The sequence below is a fragment of the Zosterops lateralis genome, assembly GCF_965231275.1.
Source record: "Zosterops lateralis genome assembly, chromosome: 5".
Classification (NCBI taxonomy): domain Eukaryota; kingdom Metazoa; phylum Chordata; class Aves; order Passeriformes; family Zosteropidae; genus Zosterops; species Zosterops lateralis.
In genome coordinates, this window is record NC_139766.1 from 7,340,500 (window position 1) to 7,354,594 (window position 14,095).

A 14,095-nucleotide genomic window follows, 5' to 3' on the forward strand; every position below is an offset into this window, starting at 1 on the left:
GAAACATCGTTGTCAGGGGCTGAATTTGAGACTTAAAATTATACTGCCTAAGCTAAATACAGCTTTCACCTGACTTCTCTAAGGGGTAAAAGCATATCATATTTTACAGGGGGAACGTTAGACAGAATTACTTATTTACCTCTTTGAAATTCAGGTTCCTTTTTCCTGAATTTGGAAAATGCAGGTAACGCAGAGTTGTGTTGCTCAGACTGACAAGTCTAGTATCTAGAATAAGTTTCCTATTAATATTACTGTAAATCCTTTAAAAAAAGTCAGATGTAGTTGTTACATGATGTAAATAGCATGTGTTGATTTAATATTCAGTATTGAAGTTAAAACCCCAAACCAGATATTCTGTACTCAAATGTGTATGTGGTGTCCATTTCTCTTAGGATATAAAACTCTAGAAGTATTTAATTATGAGTTTACAAATGAGATTGCCTCATTATGTTAGTGTGTTTTGATATACCTGTATATGCACAAACACAAGTCCTAAATGGAATCACAGAATCATTGTTAAGATTAGAAAAGACCTCTAAAGTCATCAAGTCCAGCCTTTGACTGAGTACCATCATGCCCACTAAACCACAGAGTTGCCACCTGTATTCATTTTTTTAATACTTCCAGGGATGGTGACTCCAGCACTTCCCCAGGGAGCATCTTCCAGTGTTTAACTGCTCTTTTTAGTGAAGAAGTATTTCCTAATATCCAACCTGAACTTCCTTTAGCACAGCTTGAACCTACAGAGACCTAGCTACACTTAGGACAATAAATGAGTAAAACGGTAATGCAGTATTTGGAATGAAGATTAACTCTTCAATTTATGAAAAAACATGATTATCCCTTCCAGCAAAATAATTCAACATCCATATAGAAGTATTGACTGTAGATATTCCTTCTGTTTCATCCTGATCAGCTGATCATGGAAACTTTGCTCATTCTCAGGAGAGGTCCTTCTATGTAAATAAGGTTCCCAGAAAATCTAACAGGATATGAGATATAATTGATTTCTACTAAAGTTCTTGGAAATAAATACTCACTGCACAAGATGTTGGTACACTTTCAAGTAGTTTGCCACAGCAGTATCCCTCAGAGGATCTATGCAATGGCCAGGGGATGTAAAATCATAAGGAAGAAGCTTAAAAGGTCAGGGTGTAAGGTACAGAAAAAGCTTGACATCAATACTGTATATTTGAGTTTTTCTGATTCTTAACTATGGTTGTAAAGCAGTAATAAGTAAGGTTAATTAATGACGGTATAACAACATCTTCTGTAATTCCAGTAAGCCAAACTAAGTGTTAATGTAATATTAGTGAACTCTTCTTGTTAACTACCATAGTTGTCTTTTTTCTGTAATTTGAATTTCCAAATGAGAATCCCAAGATTTCACATAAGAGTATAGCTACATTCAAAGGCACTGGGAAGCTTTGCAAAGTCCAAACCTTATTGTGCTTCCTGAGTAAAATACCAGCAGGCATTTTCACTGAGAGCACAGTAGAGTGAGTAGGGAAATCTTGTACCTGAACTGCTGGATTTTCCTGACAATCTGGGACAGTGTCTGTACTAATATAAATCACATACACTTGGCTTGACTAAGATTCAACAAATGGGGAGCAGAAAATATTATAGGTTTTTTTCAGGAAAGGTGAAGTCCCTAATACTTGTTTATATTCTATCTCCGTTTTTTCAATTAAACTTCAGTGAATCTGAAGTAGCTTGATTTCGGCTAAATCCACACAGCTGAGGAAACCTGGGCTTGCTTTTTCTCTGAATTTTCACTGAGGGGCTTTTATCTCCCCCTAATCCCACCGTTTCTGTCAGGACATAATCTCTTTCTCAAATTTACATTTTAATTACAAGGCCAGCTGAACTAGCTAAAATCAATAATGTCAGCATTCAGCAGCCTAACTTCAGCTGAAACCCCAGCCTCTCTCTTTCCTTCTATCGATTTATCTTGTGAACATGGGCTACTTTATTGCTTCAGGCAATAGGTGCCATTTGGTCAATTTAAACAAAAAGGGGGATTTAAACACTTTTATGATTCTTTCTCAGAGCTTCTATTGGCACAATTTGAACCCAATACTGTACTTGTTAAATAAACCGCACAGAACAGCAGAATTCTGAAGAGGAATTTTACTTTTAAAACTGTACTTAATCCCATCTATGTTTTAAAACCAAAACAAAGCAACCCCACCCTGGTATTGGACACCATTCAGCTTGGGCTGTCTGCCTGGTCACTCTTGTCTTTATCTTGTTAGCAAAATCTACTTTTAATTCATAAATACTTTTTAAAAACTCCACAGTGGAGTTGATGTTACTGATGTCTTAGTGTATCTACTTTTAGCTATTTTTCTGTTAATAGTTTAAAATAAGAAATCAATGAGAAAATACTTTATTCTTGTAACTCTTAAGAATTCCTGTATTGATCTTCCAGATGTGATTTTTATCTGTCTAAATGTCACATTGCCCATTTATCTCTCTTGCCTTTCCTGTGTGTTGCTGACTGCTTGTCTCTGCTGTTCCCCTCCTCCTCAACAAAACCAATGTTGAGAACAATCATGCTCCTGCAATCATCATAGGAAAAAAAAAATTGGAAATTAATAGGGTTTTCTGGGAACTTTTTAATACATATGCACATATTTCTCTGAAGATGAGAGGTGTGGTAAGTGACACAAACCTGCTATCTTCTGACTTTTTTTTACTAGTTGTAAATAGTACACATACAAGTGCTCTCAAAACATTTGCTTTGAACAATGCTTTTCAGAAAGGGCCCTTAGAAAAAAAAAAGAAAAAGAAAGTTTAAATGCTAAATACAGTCTAAGCAATTCTGCGTTACAGATAGTCTATGGCATATTCTTCTCAGTTAACCTCGTTCTTGCCAAAAGCCCTGTTTGTAACTGTTTCTGTCATTGAAGGAAGTTTATTTCTCCAAATACTGATGATTCTAAAGCGTGGTTACAACAATGTTTTTGGCTAAATCTGTTTCACTTTGATAAAGCATCTGAGAAAGGCATTTTCCCTTCCTGAGATGGAGCCCTGCCCTGCCCCCTTTGCAGAGGCATAAATTCAAAAGTCGTGCATTATTTTGTCACTGAAGTGCTGTTTAAAAGCATATTTTTGTGGAGGGATCATTCTCCCTCTTGAAAACAAGTCCACAGCCTAATAAGTGTAATTAAAAATTTTCTTTCGCTATTTAACCTAGAAATTTATCCGCTTAAATCCATCCTATTGTATTTAATTATCATTTTCTTTATTCCTGCTCCTTCTGCTAATATTGAGACTGTTTTCCAGTGCAGAGATTAGTCTTTTAAATGGGTTTGGGGGGGGGGGTTGTGTGTGTTTGTTTGTTTGGGGTTTTTTGTTTTGTTTTTGGTTTTTTTTGGTTTTTTTTTTATAATGTTCTTTAAAGGCTTGTTGACTTTGGAGAATGTAGAGTGTTCACAACTTTTGTTAGTGTGTGGTGCAGGCAGGAGTGAGTAAGGGAGCAGCAGGATGGCCTCTGGATTTTGAATTAGGATTGTGGCTGTCTCTGGGGAGAGGCTGTCCAGGAATTACAGGTATCCTTCTCAGTGCCCTGAGCTTGGAGCTTTGGAAAACAGGTTTGGATGCCATTCCCTGCACAAGGAGTCAGCTCCTGATCTAGGTAATTGGAATGTGTGTTCCCTAGGAGGTGGATCTTAAAGATTGCCACCTCAGCATCCTGGCCTGTGGCTGGTGCCATCTGTGCATTTGCACCCCATGGGTTAAAGGAAATGAGTGATGCATGATGGGTCAGCAGATTGTTCTAATTTTGTTCGTGGAAAATTCATTATTCTCTTAAATAAAAATATTTTGTGTAGCAAGCCTACCTGTTGCTATGGGTCTTGCAATTTCCTACTCAGATGGCTGGTCACAGATAGAACATTAGCTTTTCCTTTTCTACTTAGTATAATGTGATGCATTTAATGACTAACAAAGCAAGAATACTTCTGAATGCAGCTTCAGGGTGGGTTAGAACTGGACAAAAGATTAAAAGTTACAATTAAATAATAGCCAAAACATGTTAGATAAATTTTTGTTACTTTTCATAAGAAGGCTCAGATAGTTTGCTGAAAATTTTAGGTTTGTGAAACTATGACTTCTTGTATAAAATTTAGGGATCTTTTTTGAGGGATGAGACCTTGCATTTCAATAAATTATTTTATTAAAAGGTTTTCTGAGGGGACAGATCACATTAGTGTGAGAGATCATGTCTTTCCAATTTTACTGTCATTGGCTGATAGTTCTTGTTGCTACTATGGGCTAATGGAGTTGCTCCTCCAGCTCAGCAAGGAGAAGCTGGTGCTGTCTTACTGCTCAGCCTGACTAATTGCATCCTTGCAGTCCATGCTGAGGCTCTGAGCTGGCTGTAAAAAGTAATTAAAGTTACCCCACCACTGAGCTGCTGGTGCTGAACATCAGTGTCTGGTACTGCCTTGCAGAGGGCTCGTTCCTCAGGTGTAGCTCAGGCATTTACTGTCTCTTAGACAGACTCTCTGGGTGTACTTCTTGCTTCTGCCAGCACTTAGGTATTTTCTCCTGGCAAATTGTGGGGTTTAGTTTCTGTGAAAGACAAATGTTCTCTAAATAATTCTGTTTCACTCTGAGTGGGATTGATGTCTCAGGTAAATTGAAAGAAGGAAGACGTAGTCATGACCCTGAGCTGTTTGGGTGGGACTGTGAGGGTGGGAGAAGTGAATCACTCCTAAACATCAAGGTTTTTTTGCAGGTCTTGAACCCAAATCACCTCCAAAAGCCCCGGTGGCAAAGGCACCAACAGGAGCAGCTCCACTGAGCTCCCGGACTCAGCACAGAGTGAATGAGGATGAACTCGATCCAACCTGTGCAGCTGCCACACTGAAACTTCTTAGAGACAAACTGCCAAAGTTACCATCTCCTCGTGCCAGGTCATCTTTGTTTTAGTTCTTCTACAAACCTCTTGCTCTTGTGTTTATTAGTCATGACAGCACACAGAAAAGCATTCATGAACCAGGCAAGCCAACAAGGTTGACCGGGTCTCAGTTTGAAGTTACATTCATTGCTTAATGTTTGGGATTTTGTTGGTGATTTCACCAGGATATTAAGGCATCTTTTACTGCTCAGTTAATATAAATCTTACTTGTTGTAAATGCCCATTATGAAACTACACTGTTCCCTTCTTTGCTAACAACACCCCCCACCCTATTTTTTTGGGTTTGCAGATAAACAGAGTGTATCCTAATGTTCAGTTAGCAAGTAATTTAAACATCTGTTTGTTCCCAGTGACTTGTGCTGTCAGTGCTGCCTGGAGATGTCATATTCTCCCAAAGATATATTTGTTATCAATCCCGTTCAAAGTTTGGTGAAACTCCAGCCTTGTGTAGCATTTGGCTGTGATTTGAGGATAAGGCTGGAGTCACCTGCTTAGTGGCATGTTCCTGGGAAGACGTTTCTGCATGGGCCAGGAAAGCTCCCAAAACCTAGCAAACTGGAATGAATCTCAGATTTTCAATACCACATCTGTGGATCCTGTGGGAGTACAGCATGTATAATCCACTGCTGCCCCATCAGATCTCTGGGCTTCTGCCCCCACAGTGTGATACATGTTATAGAAAGCACTAGCTGCACTTTCACTAGCTGCAATGAGCTGCATAGAGAGTGTGTAGTGTTATGTCATATGGTTTTCCTTAAAAAAAAAAAAAAAAAAAAAAAAGGATAGCCTTGTAAAAGTAGTTGTAATTGTACATGTAAGGTAATATTAGCTTTGGTCTAAAAAGTCTAATGAAAACAGAAAAAAAGAAAAAGTTGTTGTAGTCGTTGATGTTCTGTATTGACTTCTCATCAATTTTCTCCAGTGAATCTGCAACTTCTGACACAGCAGACGTGGAAGATTCTGACATTAAGAGAAGAAAACTAGAAGAAAGAGCTAAAGCACCCCTCATGCCTTTTGGATTAGATCTTCACTACTGGGGAGAGGATCAGCCGAGTGCTGGGAAGATTCTCAAGTAATGCTCTTTTTCTTTTAAGACAAATTAAACAAATAAATAGATGTACTCAGAGGTCATGCAGTGAGGTGACTGCTATTTCTTTTGATAATTACTTTTCTCCTTTACCTTGTGTTGCAGGACCCATAAACAAAGTCAGAAATTCTACCTTTAAATGTTATTTATTTTGAGAAGATGTGACACTAATTAAATATCCTTTGATGCTTCAAAGCATATTTCTTTTCTGCTCTTTTTATGTTTGCAGCATGGCATCAGTTACTCCAATTTAAGCTGGTACCTCGTTATGCAAAGGGCTCTGCCAAGTGTGTGATAGACATTCCCTGAGCTGGAGACTTTAAGATCTAAATAAGTAGCAGGCAAGGTAGGAGAAAGTCTGGGGAACTGTTTTTCCTGACTTCACAGAGTGGTAACTGAGGAAACTGATACGCTTATTCAGTCACACAAGAGAAAGGTGGCAGTTACAGGATTTGGATTTGGATCTTTCACTTTCCATTGCTGTCTGGGAGGTTTTGTGTTTCATGAAGCATTACTGACTTTGGGAAAGCTTTAGCAATGCTGGGGAGAAGAGGTGGTAGGTACACATCAGAATTTGTTTCTAGCAGACAGTTTTTAAAACCCCTTTTAGTATTTTTAAATTCAAGTTGAGTTGCAAAGTCCTCCCTCTATGTATAAATTTCATTTAAGTCCACCAGAACTTTTGTATCAATGTCTACCATACCTGCTTGAAAAAGGCAAAAGTCATTGACTGGCTGGGCTGCAAATTAAGCTGTTTTATTCTTAGCAGTATTACTTTAAATTAATTTGTTTTCTTACCAAAACAACAACAACAACAACAACAACAACAACAAAAACCCAGCCTGTAATCAAACTGCTAAAACAGTGTGGGCAGAAGGGTGCAAGAGAAAATCTTTGCACCTGATTTCATAAAATGCTGAATATCTCTTAAATTATTGAAAATTTCTGCAATTTGATGCATAAAAGTGCTTTACCACAGTCACTCCAGGCTTTGGATTCCATCTCATGTGGTATGGGCTCTTCAAAGCCTATGAAAAGATTTTCAGCAGGGCTTTAAGAAGCATTTGTCTGTGATAATGCCAAAAAGGTGGTAAGGCCTTATTTTACATTGCAAATGAGTTATTCAAGTCATAAGTGAAATCAGAAGCATATTTCACTACCTGTCTGCCTCGTGCTGTACTGTTTTATTTTTATGCTTCCCAATAAAATAGAGGGCACACTTCTGAACCGTATAGTCTATAACTACAGATGTGCCAATCTAACTAAAGATAATTTAAGTAACTCTGCACACACAATACCATTGACCCCAGACATAAAATAGACTTATTGAATAATTAAGGTAGTTATCAGTCAACTCCTTTAGCATTTCTATATGCACCCATACTAGCCCTGTACAATTTTTAGGGGGAAAAAGCAAACTGAAAAATAGACAACACATATGGGATGTGTATGGAATTTGAATTTTTAAAATCTGAAGGGGAAAGTCTTTCCATTTCATTTAGCAGTGCATTTACATAATGACAGCATTTACAATAAATTAAGATTTTGACAGTGAGAATGTAGTTACCAGGATAATTTTCTAAATAAGTTTTGTTGGGTTTTTTTTGGGGGGGGGGTGCAGAAGGTAGTGTATGCTGCACAGTGTTGAATTGTGTAGAGTCTGCTGTGTCAGCTTAACAGAGTTATTTTGGATAGCATGGACCTTCCAAATTCATCTACCCTCCTCCTTAAATTAAATCAGCTCACTCTTAGGAACAGAGTGAAATAGCTGATGCAGCACTGACTGTGACTAAGATATTTGAATTAGCCCATTTTGCCTTGCTTCAGGATCTCTGTGAGCATCTGGGGTTAGAATTTGTATTTATTCAATGTTTTTATAAGCTTCCTGTCAGATTAGAAATTAAGATGATATAAATTCATTCAAGTGCAACAGTTCTCCAAGAGCTTTCTCTTAGATTTCACTGGAACTGTTTTGCCTTTATCCCCTAATTTACCAGAAGAAAGCTATTTGTGCTTTATGACAGGTTAGCATTTCTCTGGCACTGATGAGGTGTATTTGATGGAGAAATTACTGGATAGAATCAATCTGTTCAACAAGAATTTAGTTGAACATTTTTCTGATGACGGCAAATCACAGAGATGTTTCAGAGTTTCCTTAATCCCTTTTTAGCCTAGTTCTAACCTCTTTACATAGTTTAAATGCTCAACTATTGCATTAAAACCAGTAGCTGTATATGTTGTAGGTTCTATGGTCAGATATTTTCCTCTACTTTTTTTTTTTCCTTGTCATCTGCTGAAAACTTGGTTAGATAAAATTAATCAAAACTTTTCAGGCCCTCAAAAGTAATTTTTTCAAGTACTGGCTTATGTGCTTTGCCAAATTGTGGCTGGTGTGATGAGTGAAGCCAGTGTTCCTGTATATATGGCTCTGCAGTCCGCAGAAAGCAAAGTCTCAGAAGCAGGAATGACAGCCAAGGATGTTAGTGAGTGAAAGGAATTTGATATGGATAGAGAAAATCCTCTCAAATAACTCTGGAACTGATTGGGTCGAAGAACTATGTGGAAGAAAGAGATTGTAAGGTGTTCTTTAGGAATTTTTTATCTTTATCAAGATATCTGTCATCTAAGTATCTCCATCTTGTTTGTCATGAGCAGCAGACTGGAGGCTGCAATTTTTTTTCCTTAGTTTAGCTGTATTTCTTTCCTCTTTAACTTTATATTTCCTAAAATTTTGGGGTGGAATTGTTGTTGTTAACTTCAGATGTCTTAAAATTAGGTGCTTAAGTTGGTCACCCTAATTTCTTTTCAGGATTAAGAGAAAGAAATATTTACCACCACAGGGACAGTCATTGCCTCTTAAGATTAGGATCTAAAATGAGTCAGGTAATTCTCTCTAGGGTTGCCTGTTTTTCACTACAGGCTGTTGGCAGCTTTGGGTGGCTAAAATGAAAGTATATGAATGCTGTTTAGAAAATCTTTGTTTGCCTATATGTCTGTAAATTTAGGTAAGGTCTCTAATTTTAAAATAGGTTTTCCATGGATTAGGTTAATTTCCTGGAGGAACATCTGATTTCTCAGATTTATGGACACTGTGTAGGAGAACCTAGAAGAAAGAATCTTTATAAGGCTGTATAAGAATCTGTATAAGATTGTTTGCTCTTTCCCTTGGTCTCAGTTTATTGCAACATCCTCTGATTTCAGCTTCTGTTTCTCTGCTGCTGCAGGAGTCCAGCTGTCAGGAACAAGATCAAACACATTAAGATCAAACTGTTTCCTCCTTGATCTGTCTTCTGTGCTTAATCATAGAGGTATTTTGTTATGAAGAATGTTAAGTACAGAATTACAAAGTTATTCACTGAATCTGGAAATTGGATAACTGACTCTGGATGTCAGATCATGAACTAAAGCTAAGACTTGTAATAGCTTAGCAGGTTAAACAGGAAATCAATACTAGACAGGCTTTGGTGGTATTTTAAAAATACCTTCATAACACAGGAGCCATAAGAAAGACTAGTAGATTCCTAGGGTTTTTTAATTCACTAGTAATGCTTCCCTTCCTTTCACATTTGAGTTTAGCACAGGCTGATAATGGCATCTCAATATGTTTTCTTACAATTTTGTGTGCGAATTATTTTCATTTATTGTTTTCCCAGATTTACCTCTGAGCATCGGTTTTGGGCACCCAGTGAAGTAGAGGAGGAGGTGGAAAATAAAGAAATAACAGAAATGTTAAAAACGAGGTATATAACATTTGCTGGCAAGTTTGAGCCAGTAAAACATAAATGCCGAGCGCCGATGCCTGATGGAACTCTGTGTGAAAGACAAGATCGGATTAAGGTAAGGCACCAAGTTACACAACTTCCCAGATCTGTGCTGTATGGAAAAGATCTCATTAAAACATCCATAAAAATTTCCTTCACATTGTATGTATAGCTCAAGGGAGTGGAGGAAGCATTGGGGAAGTTCATTGTTGATATGTGCTTCATAAGGGAAACATCCTTTTTGGTAAAGAAGCTGTAAACATTTAAAGAACTGTCAAATTTTTTTGGCATTCATTGTAGGTTATTTGGATTTTATTTATTACTGTGATGTGTGAGTACCTGGCAGTAATGCAGAGATAGTTCTTTGCTGAAATTTTTTCCTCAGAGGCATATTTGATATTAACTGTTTCTAGAAACGTACATGAGGGGCAAAGAAATTTTATTTACAAATTAAGTTTTGTTAAAGCTAAGTTCTACACAGCCTCAAATTATGAGCACTGTTGAGCAGAGCTACTTTGCTTAAATACTTTGTTAAAGTATCCCTGTTCTTCCTGCATTATCTGAGATTGAGGGATCTGAATGCACTTCAGTACTTTTAATGGGAGTGTTACAGGATAGGGATATAGCATAAGCAGCAATATATGATGCAGCATTGGTGCCCTAGTTCCAGACTTGACAGGATGTGCTACCTGGTCTCTTGAAATTGGGTATTTGTTTCAAAAAGAGCTTATTTCTTTGAGGTTCTGAATATATTAAACACATGATGCTTTCTAAAGAGGACTAGGAGTGAGGTGTAGTTTTGTTGCTCAGTTCCAGTTTCCAGCTTCAAGCTGTGATGAATAAAATGTAAACATTTTATTTTCATTTAAAAACCGTGAGATTTTTTTCTTTCCCCTCCTTCCTTTCTCAAGTGCCCTTTCCATGGAAAGATCATTCCTCGGGATGACTCTGGGATTCCTATAAATGCAGAGGACAGAGCCAGAGAAGAAAAGATGAAGTTTGAGAAGCAAGCGGCCCAGCCAGGTCTGTGTCTGCATAGCATCTTAAAAAAATAAAAATAAAAAAATACTAGGCAGAGGTGGGAAATACCTGTTACCTGTTTTGCTCCTAAACAATTAACCTCCTTCTCCCATTTGCATTCCTATTGATTTTAAATTAAAGGTAATTTGCAGTGGTTCTTGCTTATGTGATAAATATGGATATGTGTGTAGACAGAATAAGGTTAACATTGTATTTGTGCTTCACTTCCAGTGGCTTTTGTGATGTTCCCAATGCTGCTCAGACAGACAAGTTGTAGCCTTTGTCTTAAGGAACATGTTTATCAAGGATTGTTGGACCTCTTCCCTGGGAAATGCTTGACAGTAACTGTGCTATGCTTCTGCAAAGATGTCTAATCTTGCTGGTCCCTAACAGTTATGATTTATGCAATGTAATGATAATATTATTAGGATCATTGTGTTACCAGCTGTATTGGGAGGGCATGCTGGATTTTGTTTTTAAAAAATTGGGAATGGGCAACAAAACTACTGGCCTTCTCCTTTCATCCTGGCTGCAGAAGTTTCTTCTTCCCCAAGATAATTTGGGTATTTTTAGCCAGGGTGCAGCTCTGGACTTGTAGGTCAGGAATGCAGGCAATGAACAAAACAGCAAGCAATGAGTACAAAGGCAGGAGGAATTCCGAGGTGAATGAGAGACTTTCTTGTAACTGTTCAACTAAACTCTGTTAATGATGGACAGAAGATACCTGGTGGGCTACAACCAGGAAGCTACTGGAAGTTGATGGACTGCAAAGGAAGATGGGAGAGAGGGATCTAGCAAAGACAGTGTATAATTGGTGGGGACAGCTTATCTTTAATCTACCTTTCTCCAGCAGGTCTTAGTTTTCTCTGAGTTATTTATTCTAGGTGAGTCTTCTGCATTCTAATTAAACTTACCCATAGGCATTAGCATTTTGATATCCTGTGCTGCACTCCCTTGGAGGAGTTCTCTCTTCAGGTTTGACTGACTTGGTGTTTGACAGTTAAGCATATTATTAATGAAGCTACTGAACCTTTCATGAAACCTCTTGAGAGCCTGAGGAACAGTTACCTGTATTCAGAACAGGAATCTGTATTCAGAAAGGTCTGTGTGGAATAAAAGTGCATTTAAATACAATTGACCCACCCAGATGTCCTTTAATACTTGTTCGACTATCTTTGAGTGACTGTGCTTGGTGATTACAGCACCACACCAGCACAGCAAATAGTGAACACCTTCTGGTATTTGCAGGTGTCAAAGCGCTACATTTGCAGGTAGTTTCCAACCCTGTCCAGGTAGAGTAAGTGCTCTAAACTGGCATCCAGCCAGCAGCACAGACACTGTTGGACTGTCACAGGGAAACCAGGATAGGGGTGTGGATGTTGTGTTAAAAAGGAAAGTTCCCAGCTTAGTTATGACAAACTAAAAGTAGCAAATTAAACTGATTGGTGTTCTTGAAATCTCAAACTAGAAACTAGAATTCTAGTATAAAAATCACTTGGACTGAAAAATATTGATTTTTTTTTTCCTGTGAAATTGCCATTGCTTGAGGCTAGTCATAGTATTTATTTTTATTACAGTGTCAGCTTGGTGTTGTTAGAGGCTTCTCACCTCTAGACCACAAGGATGTGTCTGTTAGTCCCAAACCAGTGTTGGCATTGCTCCTTGTGTTATTGAGTGTGGTTGTTAAGCTGAGATGTCACACAAAGGTCCATCCCATCTGGCTGGGGACATACTGCACAAGCTGTGGCACTTAATTTACTGGACAAAACCCTCCGTGTTTTAAAGCCATACATATACCAGATGTGACTAAATACTTCTATCTACTTTCTTTTTTCCTCTGCCTTTTTTTTCTCTCTCACTGTTTTTCTATTTGCTTTAGAGTATTTTCATAAAATTTTTAATTTTTTTTTTTTGCTTGTTTTGAGGCTTGTGGTTTGGAGGGGTGTGTTTGGTTGGTTTTCAGTGATGTTTGGGTTTTTTTTTTTTTTTTTTTTTTTTTTTTTTTTTTTTTTTTTTTTTTTTTTTGTTGTTGTTGTTGTTGCAAAGGTCTTGAAGCAAACCTGAGTGGTGCTGCTGTGGGAAATACACAACTGGGAACCTGCTGCACAGTCAGGAACTGTTTGATTGGCAACATCATTAATGATGACAGTTTGAAAAATTTGGAAAAAGCCACTTAAATTTGGAGATCAGTTATATGATTAAATTGCACCAAAATTCTTCTTGCATCTCCTTCCTACTGGATGGTAGATTTATTTCTATCTTTGTGTGATTAAAGTTTTAAACAGTTATATAAAAGTCATATGGTTTGTGTGCTAATGAGTGTGTTCTGACAACACTGACATTGTTATTATGGATCATTTATTATCTTAGTACAAAATTTTAAACTCCAGCTGATGTCCACAGAAAGGTGCTTTGGTCTCCTCAGTCCTGAAACAGTGAATCAGGTGGGATTACGCTGACCTGCTAATCTGCAGCGTTCATCCTTTTCCAATAGTTCGCACACAGGAGCAAATTAAGTGCCTATTTTTTGTGTCAACCCTGAAGAGTATCTGGTTTTTCAGCCCTTAGTGACTTGTTAACAAACAGGTATCAGGACAGGCTGGTGAAGGCAGGCCGCTGGCCACTCAGATGTGAAATAGCATCTCTTTACTAACTACAGTATTGATTCCCGCCTACCCTTGCAAACTGTGTAATTTTCTTTTCCCTGCTGCTAAACTCAGTAACAATGTATGAAGAGCTTTAGGGGCCCATCAATGCTCAAAAAGCCTGCTCTTCCCTGGCATTCTATTGATTTTTCTCAAAAGCTTTTAAATTGCTCCTTCATTTTACTCAAATGCTCATTTCATCTCTACTGGATGCCGGCATTTTTTCGTTGTGTTTAAACAATTGCTCCATTCACGGGGTTCCTAAACTGTGACGCCTTCTTATTACTGGGAGATAAACTGTTTAGACAGTTTTCCTTAATCTTGGATTAATCGTTCCTGTATCTGAATTGTGCTGTTCTGTATTCCCTCACTTCAAAAAAAAAAAAAAAAAAGAAAAGTCAGTGAGGTCTTATGATCTATCAAGTGTATGTGTTCTATTTTCTCCCTTTTCTCCCTCCTGTGCAGCTCCTGAACAGCTTCGTTTTCCTCATGCTTTTTGGTGTGTTGGATTTTCATCAGTCCTTGCTTTCATGTATGATGGTAGTTTAGATCTAACCTTTCCTTGGAAAATTGCTCTGGTATTCCTTAACACCGTGTTCTTAAGTGAGGACATTGCCTCTGACCTTCCTGAAATGTTGTCAGCGATGTTTGT

The 14,095-nt window shown here is 37.9% G+C and overlaps 1 protein-coding gene across 1 annotated transcript in view; it reads left to right on the forward strand.

Annotated features, from left to right (window-relative positions):
• Window positions 1-14,095, forward strand: part of UVSSA (UV stimulated scaffold protein A) — a 44,278-nt gene that overhangs the window by 24,612 nt on the left and 5,571 nt on the right. Inside the window, exons 8-11 of the mRNA XM_083860825.1 lie at window positions 4,748-4,925; window positions 5,853-6,002; window positions 9,671-9,854; window positions 10,690-10,801. Coding sequence (XP_083716951.1) covers window positions 4,748-4,925; window positions 5,853-6,002; window positions 9,671-9,854; window positions 10,690-10,801 — 624 coding nt within the window. The remainder of the gene's footprint in view (window positions 1-4,747; window positions 4,926-5,852; window positions 6,003-9,670; window positions 9,855-10,689; window positions 10,802-14,095) is intronic.